The sequence below is a fragment of the Vulpes vulpes genome, chromosome 8 (genome assembly GCF_048418805.1).
Source record: "Vulpes vulpes isolate BD-2025 chromosome 8, VulVul3, whole genome shotgun sequence".
NCBI classification, from domain to species: Eukaryota; Metazoa; Chordata; class Mammalia; order Carnivora; family Canidae; genus Vulpes; species Vulpes vulpes.
In genome coordinates, this window is record NC_132787.1 from 80,622,718 (window position 1) to 80,641,429 (window position 18,712).

General features: G+C 44.0%; 2 protein-coding genes across 6 annotated transcripts in view; both read left to right on the top strand.

The window, feature by feature from the left end:
* The window catches only part of CDKL4 (cyclin dependent kinase like 4), a 96,149-nt gene extending 85,007 nt beyond the window's left edge, over positions 1–11,142 (top strand). Inside the window, exon 11 of the mRNA XM_026018933.2 lies at positions 10,418–11,142. Coding sequence (XP_025874718.2) covers positions 10,418–10,526 — 109 coding nt within the window. The 3' untranslated portion in view covers positions 10,527–11,142. The remainder of the gene's footprint in view (positions 1–10,417) is intronic.
* A 318-nt stretch (positions 11,143–11,460) lies between these two features.
* Positions 11,461–18,712, top strand: part of SOS1 (SOS Ras/Rac guanine nucleotide exchange factor 1) — a 144,592-nt gene continuing 137,340 nt past the window's right edge. For 3 of the 5 annotated variants that reach the window (XM_026018914.2, XM_026018915.2, XM_072767251.1), the window contains exon 1: positions 15,510–15,635. In XM_026018914.2, coding sequence (XP_025874699.1) covers positions 15,549–15,635 — 87 coding nt within the window. In that variant the 5' untranslated portion in view covers positions 15,510–15,548. Of the gene's footprint in view, positions 11,735–15,509; positions 15,636–18,712 lie in introns of those variants that run through there. The other 2 variants (XM_072767250.1, XM_072767249.1) reach the window with 2 other exon arrangements.

Below are 18,712 nucleotides of genomic sequence, written 5' to 3' on the forward strand. Positions count from 1 at the left end.
TTTTGCTTTAGAATAATAATTATTTATCTGAATCACACCAGCAAACTAAACCCAGGAGTTTATTAATATGAGCAAGGACAGGGCAGCCCCGGTGGTGTAGCGGTTTAGTGCCGCCTTCGGCCTGGGGCCTGATCCTGGAGACCTGGGATCGAGTCCCACCTGGGGCTCCCTGCATGGAGCCTGCTTCTCCCTCTACCTGTGTCTGTGCCTCTGCCTCTTTCTGTGTCTCTCATGAGTACATAAATAAAATCTTAAAAAAAGAAAAAAACGAGCAAGGACAGTTTATTCTAGGAATGTATGAGTACTTAAATATTACATCAAAAGATGAATGAAGAATAACCAAATGCTCATATTATTAGGTATAGTACTGGTTATTTATTACTGTGTAACAAACCACCTCCAAAACCTCGGGGTGTAAAGCAACCATTTGCTTACACTCATAAATACTGAGGGTCAGTAATCAAATAGAGCACAGCAGAGACCATTTACCTCTGCTCTACAGTGTCCAGAGCCTCACTGGGGAGACTCAAAGTGTGGGGTGTCTTGATGACTGAGGGACAGAATCATCTGGAGGTATCATCACTTGCTTGTTTTACACTTAATGCTGGGATGTCAGGTGGAAAACTCATACATGGCCTCTCCAGGTACTTTCTGCAAGGGTTAATCTGAACCCTCTCATAGCATGGCTGATGGGATCCAAAAATGAGCATCCCAGGAGCAGAGGGTAGAAATGCATTGCATTTTTATGATCCAGCCTTGCAGGTAACATACCATCATTTCGGACATACTCTGTCCAGGCAGTCGCAGAGATATTCTCAGGGTCATATAAACCCTACAACTCAATGAAGAGCACATCAAGCATGTGGGGTGGGTGATAATATTTCAACCTCTCAAAAAGTATTATCTGCTACAGATACTAAAAAAATCATTTGATAAAATTTACCAGCCCTTACCTTTTTAAAGCCCTAGGAAGAAAGAAATGGGTATGCATTAAAAGCAGGACTTCAAAGAGATATTTGTACAACCATGTTCTTAGTGGCATTATTCGCAACAGCCAAGAGGTGCAAGGAACCCCAGTGTCCATTGACAGATGAATTAATAAACAAAATGTGGTATATCCATACAATGGAAGATTATTCAGCCTTTAAAAGGAAGGAATTCTGACACATGATACAACATGGATGCAACTTGAGGGCATTATGCTAAGTGAAACAAGACAGTCACAAAAAAGACAAATATGATTCCACTTAAATGAGGTACCTAGAGAAGTTGGACTCATAGAAACAGAAAGTAGAAGGAGGAAATGGAGAATTGTTGTTTAATGGGTACAGGGTTTCAGTTTTGCAAGATGCAAAGGGTTTTGGAAATTGCACAAAAAAACGTGAATATACTCAACACTATTGAACCATACACTTAAAATGGTAAGTTTTATGGTATATGTATTTAATCAGAATAAAAATAAGAAATATAAGGAAACAGGCTAAGGAATACTATGGCCAGTATTGCAAATTGGCATGCTTTATAATGAATGCACAGATGGAAGCTAAAAAACTCTATCCCAGGCTCTCTTTGTGGCTAAGGCTCAAGATGTCCCATCAAACAGAAGCATGCATGTGAGATTTTAATCTGAAACCAAGTCATCTGTGGAGAGGCAGTGTGCAGAGCATCTGCATTGTTGATGTAGACCGCGGCAGAGGTGGCATGGTTCTGGAGCTAGCCACAGTAGCAGTAGCTTATTAATTTGGCAGATGACTTTTTGATTCAGCAGCTTTCAGCATCAGTAGTGGCAGCATTTTCAATTTTGGTCAAGGTAGAGTGGAGAGTGGTTATAGGGTCCAGGTCTTGCTCCTCCCTCCCTCCTTATGAAAAGGCTGAAGGCAAAATTGTCAAGGTTTGCACAGAAAATGATCATAAACATAGGGAATCAAAAACACTGTATTTTAAAAAGAAAACTGTTGGTGTGAATGAAAAACTTCATAAGGTAGCCAGAGTTAAGATAATTATATGAAAGCAATGGTTAGATTAAAAAAAAAAAAAGATTGGGTAGAAATGTAATTTCAAAATTCCATTCCAAATGACAACAAAAGTTAACAAGAACTAGGAATAAACTTACAAGAGATGTGCTTAACCTAATAGGCACATAGATTCCATCTCAAGTCTTTCTCCCTCTGCTTCTCCTACCTAAAATCAATAAACAACAGAAAGGAATATTGTAACAAAATATTTTGTGAGAACTGGTCCCACTGGCTTCAGTAAGAAGATAATCTATTTTTGCATGATCAGCTGAGAAAATTAAAATTCAATTCTTGAAGCACCTGGGTGACCCAGTCGGTTGGGTGACTGACTCTTGATTTCAGCTCATGTCATCATCTCAGGAGGGTGAGATCGAGCCCTGCATTGGGTTCTGCACTGAGCATGGGGTCTGCTGGTCCCTCTCCCTCTCTGTCTGCTCCGCCCTCTCGCTTACTTTGTCTCTCTCTAAAATAAATAAAATCTTTTTTAAAAAATTCAATTCTTAAAAAATAAATACATTCTATAGCTGTTGGTGTTGTTTTCCATCCTCAGGCTTTGTTGTTTTTGTTTTAACTTCTATGTTAGAGTTAAGAAAACGAAAACTAGACACCCCATAAATCAAGGCAAACTTTTTCATTTCTAGGCAGAGGAGGTTAAGAGGAAATCAGTTCTGAAGCAGTAATGCTTCTGCCTCAGGGACAAGAAAAGTTTAATATAATCCTTATGAAACTATGTTTCTGGCATTCTCTTCATAAGCCATGCATGTATAAGTAATTTTCAAAGATTTGGGGAAATGTGCTGTTGCACAAGGGATGATGGGATGTGCTATTTGTTTTTGTATTACTTTTCTCTCTCTGTCTTCTTTTAGAACTGCTGGTAGTTTACTGACCACCCCCCCCCCCCCAAAAAAGAGATTGTCTCTGTCCGAAGCAGTTAAAGAAGAATAGATCTGATGAAGTTTGAATGCTTTAGCCATATTTATTCTAACTAAACTCTGTTTAAGGAACATAACCAAAATTAGGGTAAACTGCAATCTCTTTACTGAGAGATGTAGAGCTATATCAATTTCTGTGCATATCATGAGAAAGGGATCAGTTTAGGAAATTATGGATGTATTTCTATAATCAATGAATTTAAGGTGTTTATATGGATGCATCATGATTAAAAACATCGGTTGATATCCTGTAAACAGTATTTATACACAAAAGTATTAGTTGGGTCTGCTGGGAAGACCCAACTGAGATGAAGCTAAGAGTGCAAAAGGCTTACTGAGAAGTTAACGTCCATGAAGGGAGAAAGGAGGAAGCAAGACAGGGCAGAGGAGCCAGAAGACCACAATGCAGATCTGCAATGACTCTCCCATCCCAGTGGGGAGTTCCAGAGCAAAGCTTGCCCAGTAGAGGAGTCCTGCAATGGGTGGAAATGGCCAGTCTTTTGTTCTACCATTTTGCTGAGTCATCAATTGAGGCCACCTAAAGAAGAGTATGGCCTTGGCTCAAAAGCTGAAGGAGACTTGAAGGGGTTAACAGCTGGAGGCTATCAGCTCACTGCATAATCCTTGCAGTTGGGCAATGAGTCCTTTCTTAAAGAGACATCTGGGCTACACAGCATCTCCATATCTGCCACAAGTTAGCATCAGTGTTACAGACAAAACAAATTATGTGCTGCTTCTTTACAATTTCTTATTTTTTAAAAAAATGATGAGGATGTAAAACCTATAAACAACATCAGTTTTTTTTTTTTTTTTTTTTTTTTTTTTAAGAAATGACAACTGACCAATTGGCTTGACTGGCTCTATCATTTATTTATTTATATACTTGGGAAAAAATAGTCATTTTGTACGTCATTTAGCTAATACACTCTAGTGTAACTCCACTAGTTTGGCAGATCATTTTAGCTCTCAATGGGGTAACAGCCCTGATATCCAAAGAACTGACAGCAGGGCTCCTGGCTGGCTCAGTCAGTAGAGCACATGACTCTTGATCTCCGGAGTATGAGTCCCAACTCCATTTGGGGGTAGAGTTTACTTTAAAAAGAGAGAGAGACAGAGAGAGAAAGAATTGACAGCAGATGTATCGTGGTATAAATTTATCTGCTGAAATTAAGCTACATGCTTTATAGAATGAATACAGAATAAGACAATAGTATTAAAAATGATAATTTGTCCTATATATCATTCAGGAGGTATTACCACTTCAAGGCATGAGGTATAACTTCAAAGAAACTCAAAATACTGTCTTAAAGTCCTTAGAGATACTAATATAATATGAATAGTCACTATTAGGTAACTAAGATGTTTTGTCTTGGCTTAATATTACTACACCACTCCTAATGAGCACCCTAAAATACATTATGAACATTAAACAATCAGCCCACTAGTTTGTCTATATTTATCAAAATTGCAAATGTACTTTTCATGGACCCAGCAATCCCTCTTCAGGGAATTTATCCTCAGATATACTTGAATACAAGCAAAATAATTTTACTTGTTGCAGTGCTGTTTGTAATCAAAGATTAGGAAAAAAACAAATGTCCCTCAAAAGGTGACTGGTAAAATAAATTATTGTATATTTAGGTAATAGAATTCTACGTAACTACAGAAACATGAGAATTCTCTTTATGTATGGATTTGGAGACATGGTTAAGATAAACTATTAAGGGTAGCAAAAACATTTAAAACAGTGTTTGTTACAATTTGTTAATAAAACAGGAATGTAATAATACATATTTTTAGACCTAATAAATGAGTTTAGAATGTTGCAAGGCAAAATACAAATACATAAAAATTAATTTTATTCCTATATACTACCAATACAGAACCTGATAATGATATTAAGAAAACAGCTATTTATAATAGGATCAAAAAGAATAAAATAGAACTTAGAAATACAAAAAAAGTACAAGACTTACACTGTGAAAACTACAAAACATTATTGAAAGAAATTAAAGATCTGCACAAGTGGAAATGACATTTCATGTTCATGAATCAAAAAAGTTAATATTGTTTAAGATGGCACTATTAACCAAATTGATCTACAGACTCAATGCAATCCCTAACGAAATCCAAACTTCCTTTTTTTTTTTTTTTTTTTTTTTTGTGGAAATTGGCAAGCTGATCATAAAATGCATATAGAATTGCAAGGAACCAAGAACAGCCAAAACAATCTTGGAAAAAGAATAACAAAGTTAAAGACCTCACCCTTCCTTATTTCAAAATTTATTACAAAATACAGTAATCAAGACAGTGTACAATTAGCATGAGGATAGACATATGGATCAATGGAATAGAATTCAGTGTCCATAAGCAAACCCTGACATGTATGGCCAATTAATTTTCAATAAGGATATCAACACATTTCAATGAGAAAAGAATAGTTTTTTTCAATAAGTGGTGCTGGGATAACTGTTTATCCATCTACAAAAGAATGAAATTAGGCCCCTTCTTCATGCCACACACAAAAATGAACTCAAAATGGATGATAGACCTAAATCTAAAAGCTGAAGTGCCAAAACTCTTAAGTGAAAATATAGAGATAACTCTTCAGGATGCTGGGTTAGGCACAGTCTTTTTAGAAATGACAACAAACACACAGTGACAACAACAGTAGATAAATTAGATTTAAATGAAAAACTTTTTTTTTCCAAAGGGCCGGTTACAAAATAAAAAGACAACCCAAAGAATCAGAGAAAATATTTGCAAATCATGTATATGGCAAGGGTCTTGTATTCAGAATGTAGAAAGAACTCTTACAATTCAATAATAAAAAGACAAATGGCCCAATTAAAGAATGAGGAGAAGATCTGAATAGACATTTCTCCAGAGAAGATACACGCATGGCCATTAAGTACATGAAAAGATACTCAACATCATTAGCCATCAGGGAAATGAAAATCAAAACCACAATGACATACCACTTCATACCTGTCTAGGATGGCTATAATAAAAAAGAGACAATAAAAACTGTTGGTAAGGACATAGAGAAATCATAACCCTCGTATATTGCTGATTTAAATGTAAAATGATGCAATCACTTAGGAGAAAGTTCTGGTAGTTCTTCAAAAGATTAAACGTAGGGTTACCATATGCCACAGCAATTCCACTACCTACTTACATACCCAGGAGAAATGAAAACATATGTCTACATAAAAACTTATACATAAACGTTCATAACAGCATTCACTACCCAAAAAGTGGAAATAACCCAAAATTTCATCGACTGATGAATGGACAAATAAAATGTGGTATATCCATGCAACAAAATATTACTTGACAAGAAAATTAATGAAATACATGCCATAACATGAAGGAACCCTTAAAGACATTATACTAAGAAAAAGAAGCCAGTCACAAAGACCACATATTGTATGTTTCCATTTATCTCTCTGGAATAGCCAAATCTATGTATGGAGGCTGGAAGTAGGTTAGCAGTTGCCTGAAGCTGGGGGAGGTTGGGGAAAAATGAGTGATGACTCTAATGGATATGAAGCTTATTTGAGGGGGGAGTGTGATGAGAATATTCCAAAATTGATTGTGATGATGGTTGCACAACTCTGTGAATATATTAAAAACCATTGATTTGAACACTTTATTTTAGAAAGAGAGAGAGCATGGGTGGGGAGTTGGGGGAGTAAAAGGGTGGGGGGGGGGAGAAAAAAATCTCAGACTCCCCACTCAGCACAGAGCCCAATGTGGGACTCAATCTCACAACCCTGAGACCATGACCAAGAGTTGAGCCACCCAGCACCCCGATTTGAAAACTTTAAACGGGTCAATTGTACAGGATGTGAATTACATTTCAGTAAAGCTGATTTTAAAAAAATAACATATATTTGTACAAGTTACTAATTAATCACAAAAGCTAAAAATAACTTTACATTGGAGAAATTTGTCTGACTCCACCTTAACCAAGTAATCAAAGTTAGCATCACCACTGATGGAAGAAACTGTCTTCGTGTGCCCTCTGATGTGACAGTCCCAGAACATCTCATTCATGTACTATCCCTGCCAAAAAGACAAAACCTAACTCTTAACATGCTCCTCAAACAAATCCACGCTGAGGAATATTATGTAACTAAATAGCCTGTCATCTTAAAAGCCAACACCAGGAAAGACAAAGAAAGACTGAGGAACTGTTCCAGATTAAAAGGAGACTGAGGAGCCATGAAATCTGAACGCGGTCTATGATCCTGACCAGGAAAAGCAATCTCTACAGAGAACATTGTTGGAACAATCGATGAAAAAAGGTCTGGAGATTAGAGAGTAGTATTATATTGATGTTAATTTTCTGAATTTAATAATTTTACTCTGATCATGTAAATGAAAATCCTTGTTCTGGGAAATGCACACTGACTCACTGAAATGTTTGGGGTAAAGGGGATGATGAGTGCAAATGGCACTCAAGTAATTCTGAAGAAGTATTATGTGCACATATGTGTATGTATGTATGTATATACGTATGGAGAGACAAGGACAGAGAGTAAATGATATGGCAAAAGTGGCAATGTCTTAAAAATTTGGTGAATCTCACCAAAGAAGACATAGACATGGGCAACAAGCACATGAGAAAATGTTCCGCATGACTTGCCATCAGGGAAATACAAATCAAAACCACAATGAGATACCACCTTACACCAGTGAGAATGGGGAAAATTAACAAGGCAGGAAACAACAAATGTTGGAGAGGATGTGGAGAAAGGGGAACCCTCTTGCACTGTTGGTGGGAATGTGAACTGGTGCAGCCACTCTGGAAAACTGTGTGGAGGTTCCTCAAAGAGTTAAAATAGACCTGCCCTACAACCCAGCAATTGCACTGCTGGGGATTTACCCCAAAGATACAGATGCAGTGAAACGCCGGGACACCTGCACCCCAATGTTTATAGCAGCAAAGTCCACAATGGCCAAACTGTGGAAGGAGCCTCGATATCCATCGACAGATGAATGGATAAAGAAGATGTGGTTTATGTATACAATGAAATATTACTCAGCCACTAGAAATGACGAATACCCACAATTTGCTTCAACATGGATGGAACTGGAGGGTATTATGCTGAGTGAAATAAGTCAATCGGAGAAGGACAAACATTATATGGTCTCATTCATTTGGGGAATATAAAACATAGTGAAAGGGAATAAAGGGGAAAGGAGAGAAAATGAGTGAAAATATCAGTGATCAGTGAGGGTGACAAAACATGAGAGATTCCTAACTCTGGGGTAGTGGAAAGGGAGGTGGGTGGGGGGTTGGGGTGACTGGGTGATGGGCACTGAGGGGGGCACTTGATGGGATGAGCACTGGGTGTTATGCTATATGTTGGCAGATCAAACTCTACTTAAAAAATGTACAAAAATAAATTGGTGATTCTACATGAAAGATATATGGGAATCCTTCCTCTGTTTTGAAGCTTTTCTCTGAAAAGTTTTTGAAATAAAACTTTTTCTTCATAAGAAATTTTCTGAAACTGGAAACTTGGAAACTTTTCTGTTAGAAAATTGTATTTGTGTCTGCTTGTTTTTGTATGGAGAATAAATAAGGCACTAATAAAAAATTGTTACCTGTTAGTAGCAAGAATAAGTAGAAGCATTATAGCTTGGGGGCAGGGTAAAAAAGATACTTTTTGAATAACATGAATATATTACCCTTTTAAAAAAGAAAAGATTTTATTTATCTGACAGAGAAAGAGAGAGCATGAGTGGCAAGGAGCGGCAGAGGGAGAGGCAGAAGCAGAAGCTCCGCTAAGCAGGTGGAGGATGGGGGGCCCAATGAGGAGTGAAGGGCACTTGATCCTGGGACCCTGGGATCATGACCTGAGTGAAGGCTGACGTTTAACCTACCGAGCCACCCCGGCGCCCCTGTGAATACGTTACTTATTTGAAAATTAAAATGCCAAATGATTCTAAAAATTAACCCTTGAGGGACACCTGGGTGGCTCATTTGGTTAAATGTCTGACTCTTGGTTTTGGCTCAGTTCAAGATCTCAGGGTTATATAGGTCTTAAGTAATTTGCTTAGAGCAACAAAGAACAATAAAGGACTGAGTTCGTTGACCTAAGTAGCTCTTATTTTCTGTCTTCTGTGGTCTCTCTAATCTTTAGTATCTGAGATTGAGAAGCTTTGGAAATGTTAGCCTTTTGTTGGTGAGAAGAGCAGAGAAGGGAAACTGGCAGTCCGTATCGATGGCTTGTCTTCAAAGTGCTGTGTACTTGTGCTTACTTCTAGCTTCTGGTCTATAGTTAGGAGCAAATAGATTTTACTTCCTAAGTGCATTTCTGAGACTGTCAAAGTCCTGTTTAGAATGGTCTATGAATTCACTCGGCCCTCTCAATATTCACCCATTATAGTCAACATCCCTCCTTTGTGTGTAGCATGTATTTGTAACATGTACATACAAAAAAAGAGTGTATGTGTTTAAATTTCAAAATAGGGATCCCTGGGTGGCGCAGTGGTTTGGCGCTTGCCTTTGGCCCGGGGCGCGATCCTGGAGACCCGGGATCGAATCCCACATCGGGCTCCCGGTGCATGGAGCCTGTTTCTCCCTCTGCCTATGTCTCTGCCTCTCTCTCTCTCTCTGTGACTATCATAAATAAATAAAAATTAAAAAAAAAATTTCAAAATAATAAGACAGGGGCATCTGGGTGGCCTAGTCAGTTGAACGTCTGCCTTCGGCTCAGGTCATGATCCCAGGGTCTTAGGATCGAGCCCTGTAACAGTTCCTTGCTCAGCAAGGAGTCTGCTTCTCCTTCTCCCTCTGCCTTTCCCCCCACTCACCTGCTTGGGCTCTCTGGATCTCCCTCTCTCTCTGTCAAATAATAAATAAAATCCTTTAAAAAATAAAATAATAAGACAAACAAGTCAATGTGTGCCTTAGTTCATTTGGGCTGTTATCACAAAATACCATATGGGGTGGCTTTCAAACAACAGAAATTTATTACTCACAGTTCTGGAGGTGCCAGTATTCCACAATTTGTTTACCCATTCTACTGTTTCTGTTATTACAATCAATTTCTGGAATATATATGCTATGGGAATATATCTATGCTAATTTATATAGGACATGTCCATGTTCACCTTTTAAGAAATAGTTGTCTGTAAGTTGTGTACTAATTTATTTTCACATAGCTGTGGATGAGAATCTTCATTGCTTTACATCCTTGCCAAATCTTAGTATTCTTCAGCTTCTAGATTTTTGCCAATTCAATGGGTATGACATAATATTTTTCACTGTGGTTTTAACTCGTGTTTCCCTGATCACTAATGAGGTGAACATATAGCCATTGTTATTTCCTCTAAAGTAAACTACATGTTCTGAATACAAGTTCTTTTTTGGTTATGTGACTTTTAACTGCTTTCTCTTATTTAATGGCATATCCTTTCACTTTTTTTATTATTTTATTTTATTTTATTTTAAAGATTTTATTTATTTTTCATGAGAGGCAGAGACACAGGCAGAGGGGGAAGCAGGCTCCATGCAGGGAGCCCCACGTGGGACTTGATCACAGGACTCCAGGATCAGCCCTGAGCTGAAGGCAGATGCTCAACCACTGAGCCACCCAGGGGTCCCACCTTTCACTTTTTTAAAAAGTAAACTCTACACCTGATGTGGGGCTCCAAATCATGACCTAACCCGGAGGTCAAGAATTGCATGCTCCACCAACTGAGACAGCCGGCACCCCTTGTCCTTTCACTTGTTAATAGTATGTTTGGATTTAGAGAAGTTCTTAATTTTAATGAAGTCACATTTGTCAAACTTTAAATTTATGGTTTGTGTTTTTTGTCTCTTATTTGAGAAATTTTTTCCTACTTTGAGCTCATCAAAACATGCTATATTTTCTTCTAATGTTATGACTTTGTTTTTAATATTTAAGTCTTTCGCCAAAGTGGGACTGTTTTGTGCAGTGCATGAGTTGGGGATAGAATTTCATTTTTTCTGTATGTATTTATCAATTGCCTATATTCCATGTATTGAGCAGTACATTCCTTCCCTAATCATCTGCAATGCCTGCTGTGTCATGAATCAAGTGTCATGAATCAAGTGTGGCCCTTCCCTGATCCATTGGTTTGTTTGTCTATTCCTGTGTTGACACCACATTGTTTTGATTAATCTGGCTCTGTAATAAAGTCTCCATATCTGGTAATTTTTCCTACCCTGTTCTTTTTATAGAAGAGCAGGGTTTTGTCTTGTTTTTTTGTTTTGCTATCCCGTATACATTGTAGAATCAGTTAATCAAGGTTCATGACAAACTCTGTTGGGAATTTGATTAAAGTTGCGTGGGATCAGGATGCAATCAGTTTGAGGTGCCATTACAACTTGCAAGAGACTTTTGCAAAAACAAAAACAAAAAGAAACTGGACTCTGGGGGGCTCTTAAAAAACAAAGGGCCAGGAACAGTCTCACGTTGTCTTGGAGAGCTTTTGGATCTTTTCTTCTCACCGTCCCTACCCTGCTCCCCACCGTCTTTGACCGAGAGATACAGAGGGAGGAAATCAGAGTTGTAACTAACAAGTGATAAAGGGTAGGTAAGCGGTGGTTTTCTGGGTCACTATTTTCCCTGTTGTAGTCTCTTAGGGACATACTATTTGGAGAACTGGAATTGAAAAAGTAGGGGTTGGGAGGACAGGGTTAAGGAGGGACACGAAGCGAGGATATGCCGCTGGAAGAGAGGACTGTGGCTCTGCTGGTGGCTGAAACTGCTGTTTCTTCTGCCCACTGGGCTCTAAAGCTTAACGGTAAGAATCCTGAACCCGGGGGAAGACCTGAGAGAGAGGGGGGCGCAGGAGCGTGGAAAAGAGTCAGTTCCTCGGTGAGTGCGCACACGGGAGATGAGGCGAAGTCCCGGCGGGGCGGGGCGGGGGAGCAGCTGTGGGCTCACCACGCGGACGGAACCGCAGAGGCGGGAAGCAGAACGTGATGGGTTAATAGGAGGCAACAGTTGTCCCCTTTAAGTGAGACAGAGCTGGAGAGATAAGTAGTGTGGTCTGATTGTGCAAGGTCATGAATACCGAGCTAAGGACTCTGGACTTTATCCTGGGATAGCAGTGAAGGCTCCGCTCCGAACAGGGAGGAACTGGACCTGAGGTCCGCTTCAGCAGGACGCCTGGCGCCGCAGCCAGGCGGGGAGCCCCGCGGCTGCGTGGGGGCAGGCGGCGCCGGGAGAAGAGCACTGCTGCCTGCAGGGGGCGCGCCGCCGGCCCAAGCTCCCTCCCCGCCCCCTTACCCGCGGCGCGGGGGCCGTCGCGACGCTCTCGGAACTCGGCTAGCCGTCCTGGACGCGTCGCGCTCGGGCCTCGGCTAGTGTGTCGGGCGCGCCCCCGTGCGTCACGTCCGCTCTGGCTCAAGGCTCTTTAGGGCTGGGGAGGGGCGCGGACGGAACCTCTGCGCCTGCGCCGCCGCGGGCGGCCGTCGGCCGTTAAGGCTGAGCGCCCCCAGGGAGTTTTGGCGTTTCTACTAGATGCACGTCCGTGTCTCCCGCGGTTGTCTTGTGCCGCTGCACGGCCGTAAGGTGTTTTGATTTGTGCCAAGAGACACAAGCAAACGGCGCGGAGGGGCTCGGTTGCTCTCCGACCTTAGCGGCGCCGAGCCCAGAACCACGCCCCTTAGGGCTCCGCTGAGAAGCGTCGAGCCTCTGCAATCTTCCTCCAGCTGCTTGCTCTCAGTCTGCGGCCAAAACGTAGATCTAAGCTAGTGAAAACCTGCCCTGGCCGTTAAGCATGCTCGTGCCGGGCTGTAACGCATGTTTCAAGAGGGCTTGTTTACCTCTGCAGTCAAATCAGAGACTCCCAAGTTGTAGGGGACTCCAGATCTAACCTATTAACCCCGGAATGTACGGTTTTTATTGGCACCACCCCCACCCCCCGGCCCCGAAGACCGTCTGTGTTTCTGGGACGACTGTGATTCGACAGCCTTCCTCGAAGTTCCCTCCAACTCCCGTTCCTTTGAAAATACTCGTTGAGCACCTGTGTGTATCCAGGACTGTAGGTGGTGGGGATACAAGGATGCAACAGAGAGGTTGAGCTCTTGGAATGCACTCTAGCGGCTGTGATGATGCTAGCAAGGGAATAAGCAAGGTTTATGGTGAAAACAGATGGGTGGGAACAACTTGGCGTGATGGGAGAAGGGCTCTTGGAGGTGGTAACGTCTGTAACCAGCCAAGTGGAGAGTTAGAAGCAAAGTGAGTTTCAGGTTGAGGGAAGCACAGAGCTCCCGAAGCAGGAAAGAGTTTGGTGTTTTCTAGGAATAGACAAAAGGCTAGTGTGACTTGGGAGTGTGGTGAGCCAAGGTTGAGAATGTAAAACAGGGGCCAGGTGCAGACTTTGCGGGTCGTGGTAAGAAGTTTTTGAAAAGTATGCTAAGAGGGGGCGCCTGGGTGGGTCACTCGGTTAGGCAGCCAGCCGCTGACTCTCGGCTGAGGTCGTGACCTTCCCACAGCGGAGCCCGGGTGGGGCTCTATGCTTAGCAGGGAGTCTGCTTAGATTCTCACTGCTTCTCCCTCTTCCCCTCCTCCTCCGCGAGCATGCTCACGTGCTCTCTCTAATAAATACTCTTTTAAAAAAAAATGTATTCTAAGAGCAATGGGAAGCCAAGGAATAATTTGAGCCAGAGGCTTGATCTTACTTCAATTGTTTAGAATCACACAGACCATATTACATATCCTATGATTCTTCCATGTTAGTCCTTTCATATCATATTTGAAGATGGCTGGCTGAGACCCTTCTTTCCCCTGAAACCCCCTTCTCCTGCCCCCAACTCCTCTAAAAGCTGTGATTCCTCTATCTCCATCTTACCCACAGGATGTATGGATGATTTTCAAAATGTCCATTGCGAATACTTTGAAAGTGTGAAGGATATTAAAATGTAAATTGCGTGTACATTTTAAAAGGGAAAGACCTAAGGCTTTTCTAAGAGTTTGGCAAAGAGGTCTTGTAGAGATTAGGAACTATGACTGCTTTAACGTTTTCATCTATGTGATCCTGTTTATTGTTCTCTGGAATAGCAGTGTCCAGTATCAACTTTAACCAAAGCTTAGTTCTCTAAACTGTCTCCTCATCTGTGAAATGAATACAGTGGGATTGCTATGAGTATTAAACGAGATTATGCTCAAGAAGCACTTAATGGTAAACCGTGAGGGCCAGCCACACAGGGCCGTTGTTAAACACCTGCATCCCTGAGAGGAACAGTTTGTAGATAATGCTCCTTTAGCGCTCCCCAAACATTCACTAAGTGCCTATTCTGTGTAGAGCCCTTAGTGCAAAAGATCTGCCTTGCAGGAGTTTGCTATCTAGTTCAGAGAGCCAGGAGAGATTACAAAACAGGTAAACCAAATGCCCCACGTTCTGGGACCTGGGAGCTGCGAAAGAGGTCTGTTTCCACGGAGGTGATTCCTGGCGTTCAGATTTAAGTGGCTTTGAAAGATGAACATATTGAACTCAAAACGCACACGCAAAATCTACACTGCAGGTACGCATTTTATCCTTGGTGATAAACCTTGGGGTCGGGGGGGGGGGGGGGGAGACGTATGGGAAATACTGCAATCACTTCTATTGTCGGACAAATATCGAGCAGTAGGTTGGTTTCGTGAGAAAAGCACCTATCTTTTGTCCAGTCTGTTTACTATACATTGCATGCTCTGGGCAGGTCTTCATGTTCAGGAACAAAGTACACACACACACACACACACTCACTCACACGCCCCTTTCCGAGACTAAAGGCCCGGGGACTCCCGAGAGGTGGGAGCCCTCGCGACCCAAGCACACAATGGGGGTTGCTTCGCGGCAGCTCGCACCGCGCCCCGCAGGCCAGGGTTCGACTCCTCGGGGCCGTTTGGCTCCTCCCCTGCAGTCCTCGGGGGCGCCCTCCCTCCCCGCGCTTCCCTCCTCCTCCGCTGGGGAGCCGGAAAACCCGGAGCGAACCGGCCCCGCTGGGCGGCGCATGCTCAGTCGCGAGCAGGTTCAGTTCGCTAGTAGGAAGCTGGAGCGCTACACCGGCGTCGGCGGCGGCACCTCCGGGCAGCCGGATCCTCCGACGACGACCTCGGGCCTTTCCCCTCCCCCGCTCCGCCCCGGCCCCGCTCCGCCCCGGGCCGCTAGCGTTTCGGGGTCCCCGCCGCGCGGAGCGGGCGCCGCGGCCGGAGCGTCCCTCCACACGCCCTCCCCCAGCCGCCGGCTGCGCCGCGGGGCCAGGCCGGGCCCGGGAGCGTAGCCCCGGCGGGCGGCGGCCGCGGCGGAGGGCAGCCCGGGGCGGCGCCGGCGGGCCGGGGAGGGGCGGGGGGGCCCGGCCCCGGGGCGGTGGTGCGGGATGCCGCCGCCGCCGCCTCCGGGCTGCGTTCGCTGTCCGCCGCTGGTGCCCGTGTCGGGTGGCTGGCCGGGCGCGGGCCTCGCCCGTCAGCCGCCTCTGCAGGGCTAGCCCGGCCGCGCGGCGCCCCGAGGGGGCCGGGCCGTCCGGTGGGGCCGCGGGCCCGTTCGGTGCTGCGAGCTCGCCCTCTCGCGGCTCCCCGGCCCGGCCGCCGCCGCCCCTCTCCCCGCCCAGAGGCGCCCCGGGGGCACCATGCAGGCGCAGCAGCTGCCGTACGAGTTCTTCAGCGAGGAGAACGCACCCAAGTGGCGGGGGCTGCTGGTGCCGGCGCTGAAGAAGGTGAGGAGCGCGCGCGGGACCCTGCTTCCCGGCTTGCAGCCCCTGCGAGGGCGCGGGGCCGCGGGGCCGCGGCCGGGGAAGGGCCGGGGAAGGGCCGGGCCGGGGAAGGGCCGGGGCCGGGGCCGGGGCCGGGGCCGGGCCGGGGAGGCGGGGCGCGCGCTGGGCCGTCTTTCTTCCCGGCCTCGGCGCCTCCCCGAGAGGCTTCCCCCACGCTCGCCGGCTCGCTGTTGACATTCACCGGGTGTGTGGGAAGGCCTCGGGAAGCCAGGCAGAGTGTGTCCGAATCATCCAGCCTCGGAGAGGTGAATGCCCTGCCCCCCCCCCCCCCCGACTCACAGGCAGGAGTTGGGGGGGGGCTCAGTTTGCAGCGGAGGTCAAAGCAGGCCACTTTTCCGCCTTGTCCGTCTTGCCCGGGAACTGCTGTCAGCCTCCAGTTTTAGGTGTCCAGGATGCTGTTTGCAGGGGGCTCGAGAACGCTCTAGCCACACGCTGGCTCTAGGTAATTGCAGAGCTCGCCTGCCAGCCGGAGCGCGGCCTGCTTTGCTCGCCCTCTGTAATCACTCTTCATTCCCCCGGATTCCCCGACTGCTCCGGGGAACAGGGGCGGGTGCACAGGCTACTCCCTCCCCAACCCCCCCCCCCCCCCCGGCGCCCGAGAATCTTCATTCTGTCTTGCTTTGTTGATTTGGATTTTCAGCCTTTCTGTATTTTTTCAAGTTTGCCACATTGTTATCTAAAGTTGTACACTCCATGATCTGTGCTTTTAAAATGTTTTAGTACATTTAGGAATTGTTGCTACACGTTAAAAGCTTCTAAAGCAACATTGTGACTTAGTACAAACACCAAAGCGTCAGAAACTGATGTGTTTGAATGAACATAATAACGGTGTTTTTTTGTTTCCCTTTTACCTTTTCTATAAATAGATTACTTTAGTAGTGTTTCTTAATCCCAATTTCTTGTTGCTCAAAAAATGTTTTTTATGTTATTAAAAAATATATTTGCTCCTACTGAGAGTTGAGATTGTGGTGTACCTTTTGTTCTAAACATTTATACTTTTAAAAACTGTGTCTTAAAAGGTGCCTGATGTTTCCCAAAGGCCAGCAACTTTTACTTTCCCTTTTGCCCTACGCAGCACTCCCCCCCTCCCCCCAACAGCTCCTTGGAAGCTTACAGTGGAAACTATTTAGTTAGCCGAGTTTGCTCATTTTTTTCAGATATAAGTTACTGACTCTTTTCCTTAAGTGTCTGAGTAAGTAACAGGCATCTCTGTGATACTGTTTTCTAAGAAAACCAGAGAGATGCTATATTCCTTATATACCGTATTCATTAGCTATCCCATCAGGGCTCTCAACTCTTTTTACTTTACCTGTAATCTTGGTGTCTTAGCTTATAAGAGGAGAGTAGGAGGTCCCAGTCATGATAGAAGCCTGGTACTGATGGAGGTGGGGGTGGAGTGGGGAGGAGACAGAAACATTGTTGAGAACATACAGAAGAACTCATAAAACCCTATCTGTTTGGGGCTGTTTGGCTTAGGAGCAAACAACTCCTGTCCCAGGGAACCATCAAGATAGTCTGTTAGTTGAGGGTACTGTGAAGTAATGGAAAGAGCACTGTAGGAGTTGGCAGATCAAGTCTAACTGCCACACTGGTGGCCCTTGCTGAAGCATTTTCCATAGAAGCATTTTGTTTGGCTGGCACAGTGTTCTTTTACAAACTTTTAATGTAATTAGTTGCCAGTATTTAAACGTGGGAGATGTTACGTAAAATCTGAATTTTCAGTTTTTCTTGAAGAATAGGAAGGTGTCTCCCCACTGGGCAAGACCGTAAACTGCTGGACCTGAGTGAATGGCTTTCCTCTTTAGAGACTGGGCATGCATCTCCAATTTATCACAGTCCCCACTGGTCCTCGTTGCCTATTTACATAAACCTGCTTTGACTTGAAGCAGAGATAACCTTGCGTGACAGAAGTGATGGGGGGAGGTGGAAGTGTACACAATCTAGCTGATAAGTAAAGATTCTTCCAATTCTTATTTGAGATAGCCACTGCTCTTGACTCTAAGCCACCTAAGATGAGGTTGAAAATCTATTGCATATCTGGATGCGCTCCTGGCAGCTCAGAACCTGCATTTTCACCTGCTTGCTAGACATTTCATGTGGATAGCTCCCTATTTTGAACTCTTCCTTTAGACTTATTTTACTGTTTGCAGACGTGCCCAACTTGTGTTTTCTTACCTGAGGCTCTGTTGTTATGTTATTCTCTTAACCTGGACTGCCCTTTGCCTGGCCAGCACTAACTCAGGTCTTTTCTCAAATCCTCAGGGCTGAGTTGGATAGTCTTTATTTTCTTTTAGCAGCAAACCCTAGCACTTCAGTGAGTTGTAAGTTCCTATTTAGCTGTCTCCCCCATCCCAGGACTAGATTGGATGGTCCTTGAGAATAGGAATGGTATTTTACCTTTCACACATTCAGTGCCTGACATTTACCTAGTAGGCACATAATTTGGCTGAATGGGTGAGGGAATACCCAAACTAAAACCGTCACCTCTCTCCCTTACACTGACTATTTAAAAAATTCCTCTTGATTAGGGCTTTATTGTTTTATTTGGTTCAAAACTTTGGAATCATCTCTTACTTCTCTCTTTTACATTCCTCCCCATACCCAGGCACAGCCTATTGGTTTATTCCATTTTGACATGTTCTTCTAATCTGTTGCCTTCTACTCCGAGTCTCCTTTCCCAAATACTGTAGATAGCCTCTTAACTAGTTTACTGCCTCTTACCTTTCCCATATCAGTTTTTTGAGATTTCAGAAGTTATAGAACACTTCTGAATATGTTGCACTCTTGTTCTCAACCACTGATGTCAACGTAGGGGAAGGGAGAAAAGGGAGAAGCAAACTCTAAGAGTCTCTTAACTACAGAGAACAAACTGAGGGTTGCTGGAGGGGTGGTGGGCCAGGGGATGGGCTAAATGGGTGATAGGGATTAAGGAGGGCATTTGAGCATTGGGTGTTACATGTAAGTGATGAATCACTAAAATCTCCTGAAACCAGTATTATACTATATATTAACTAACTAGA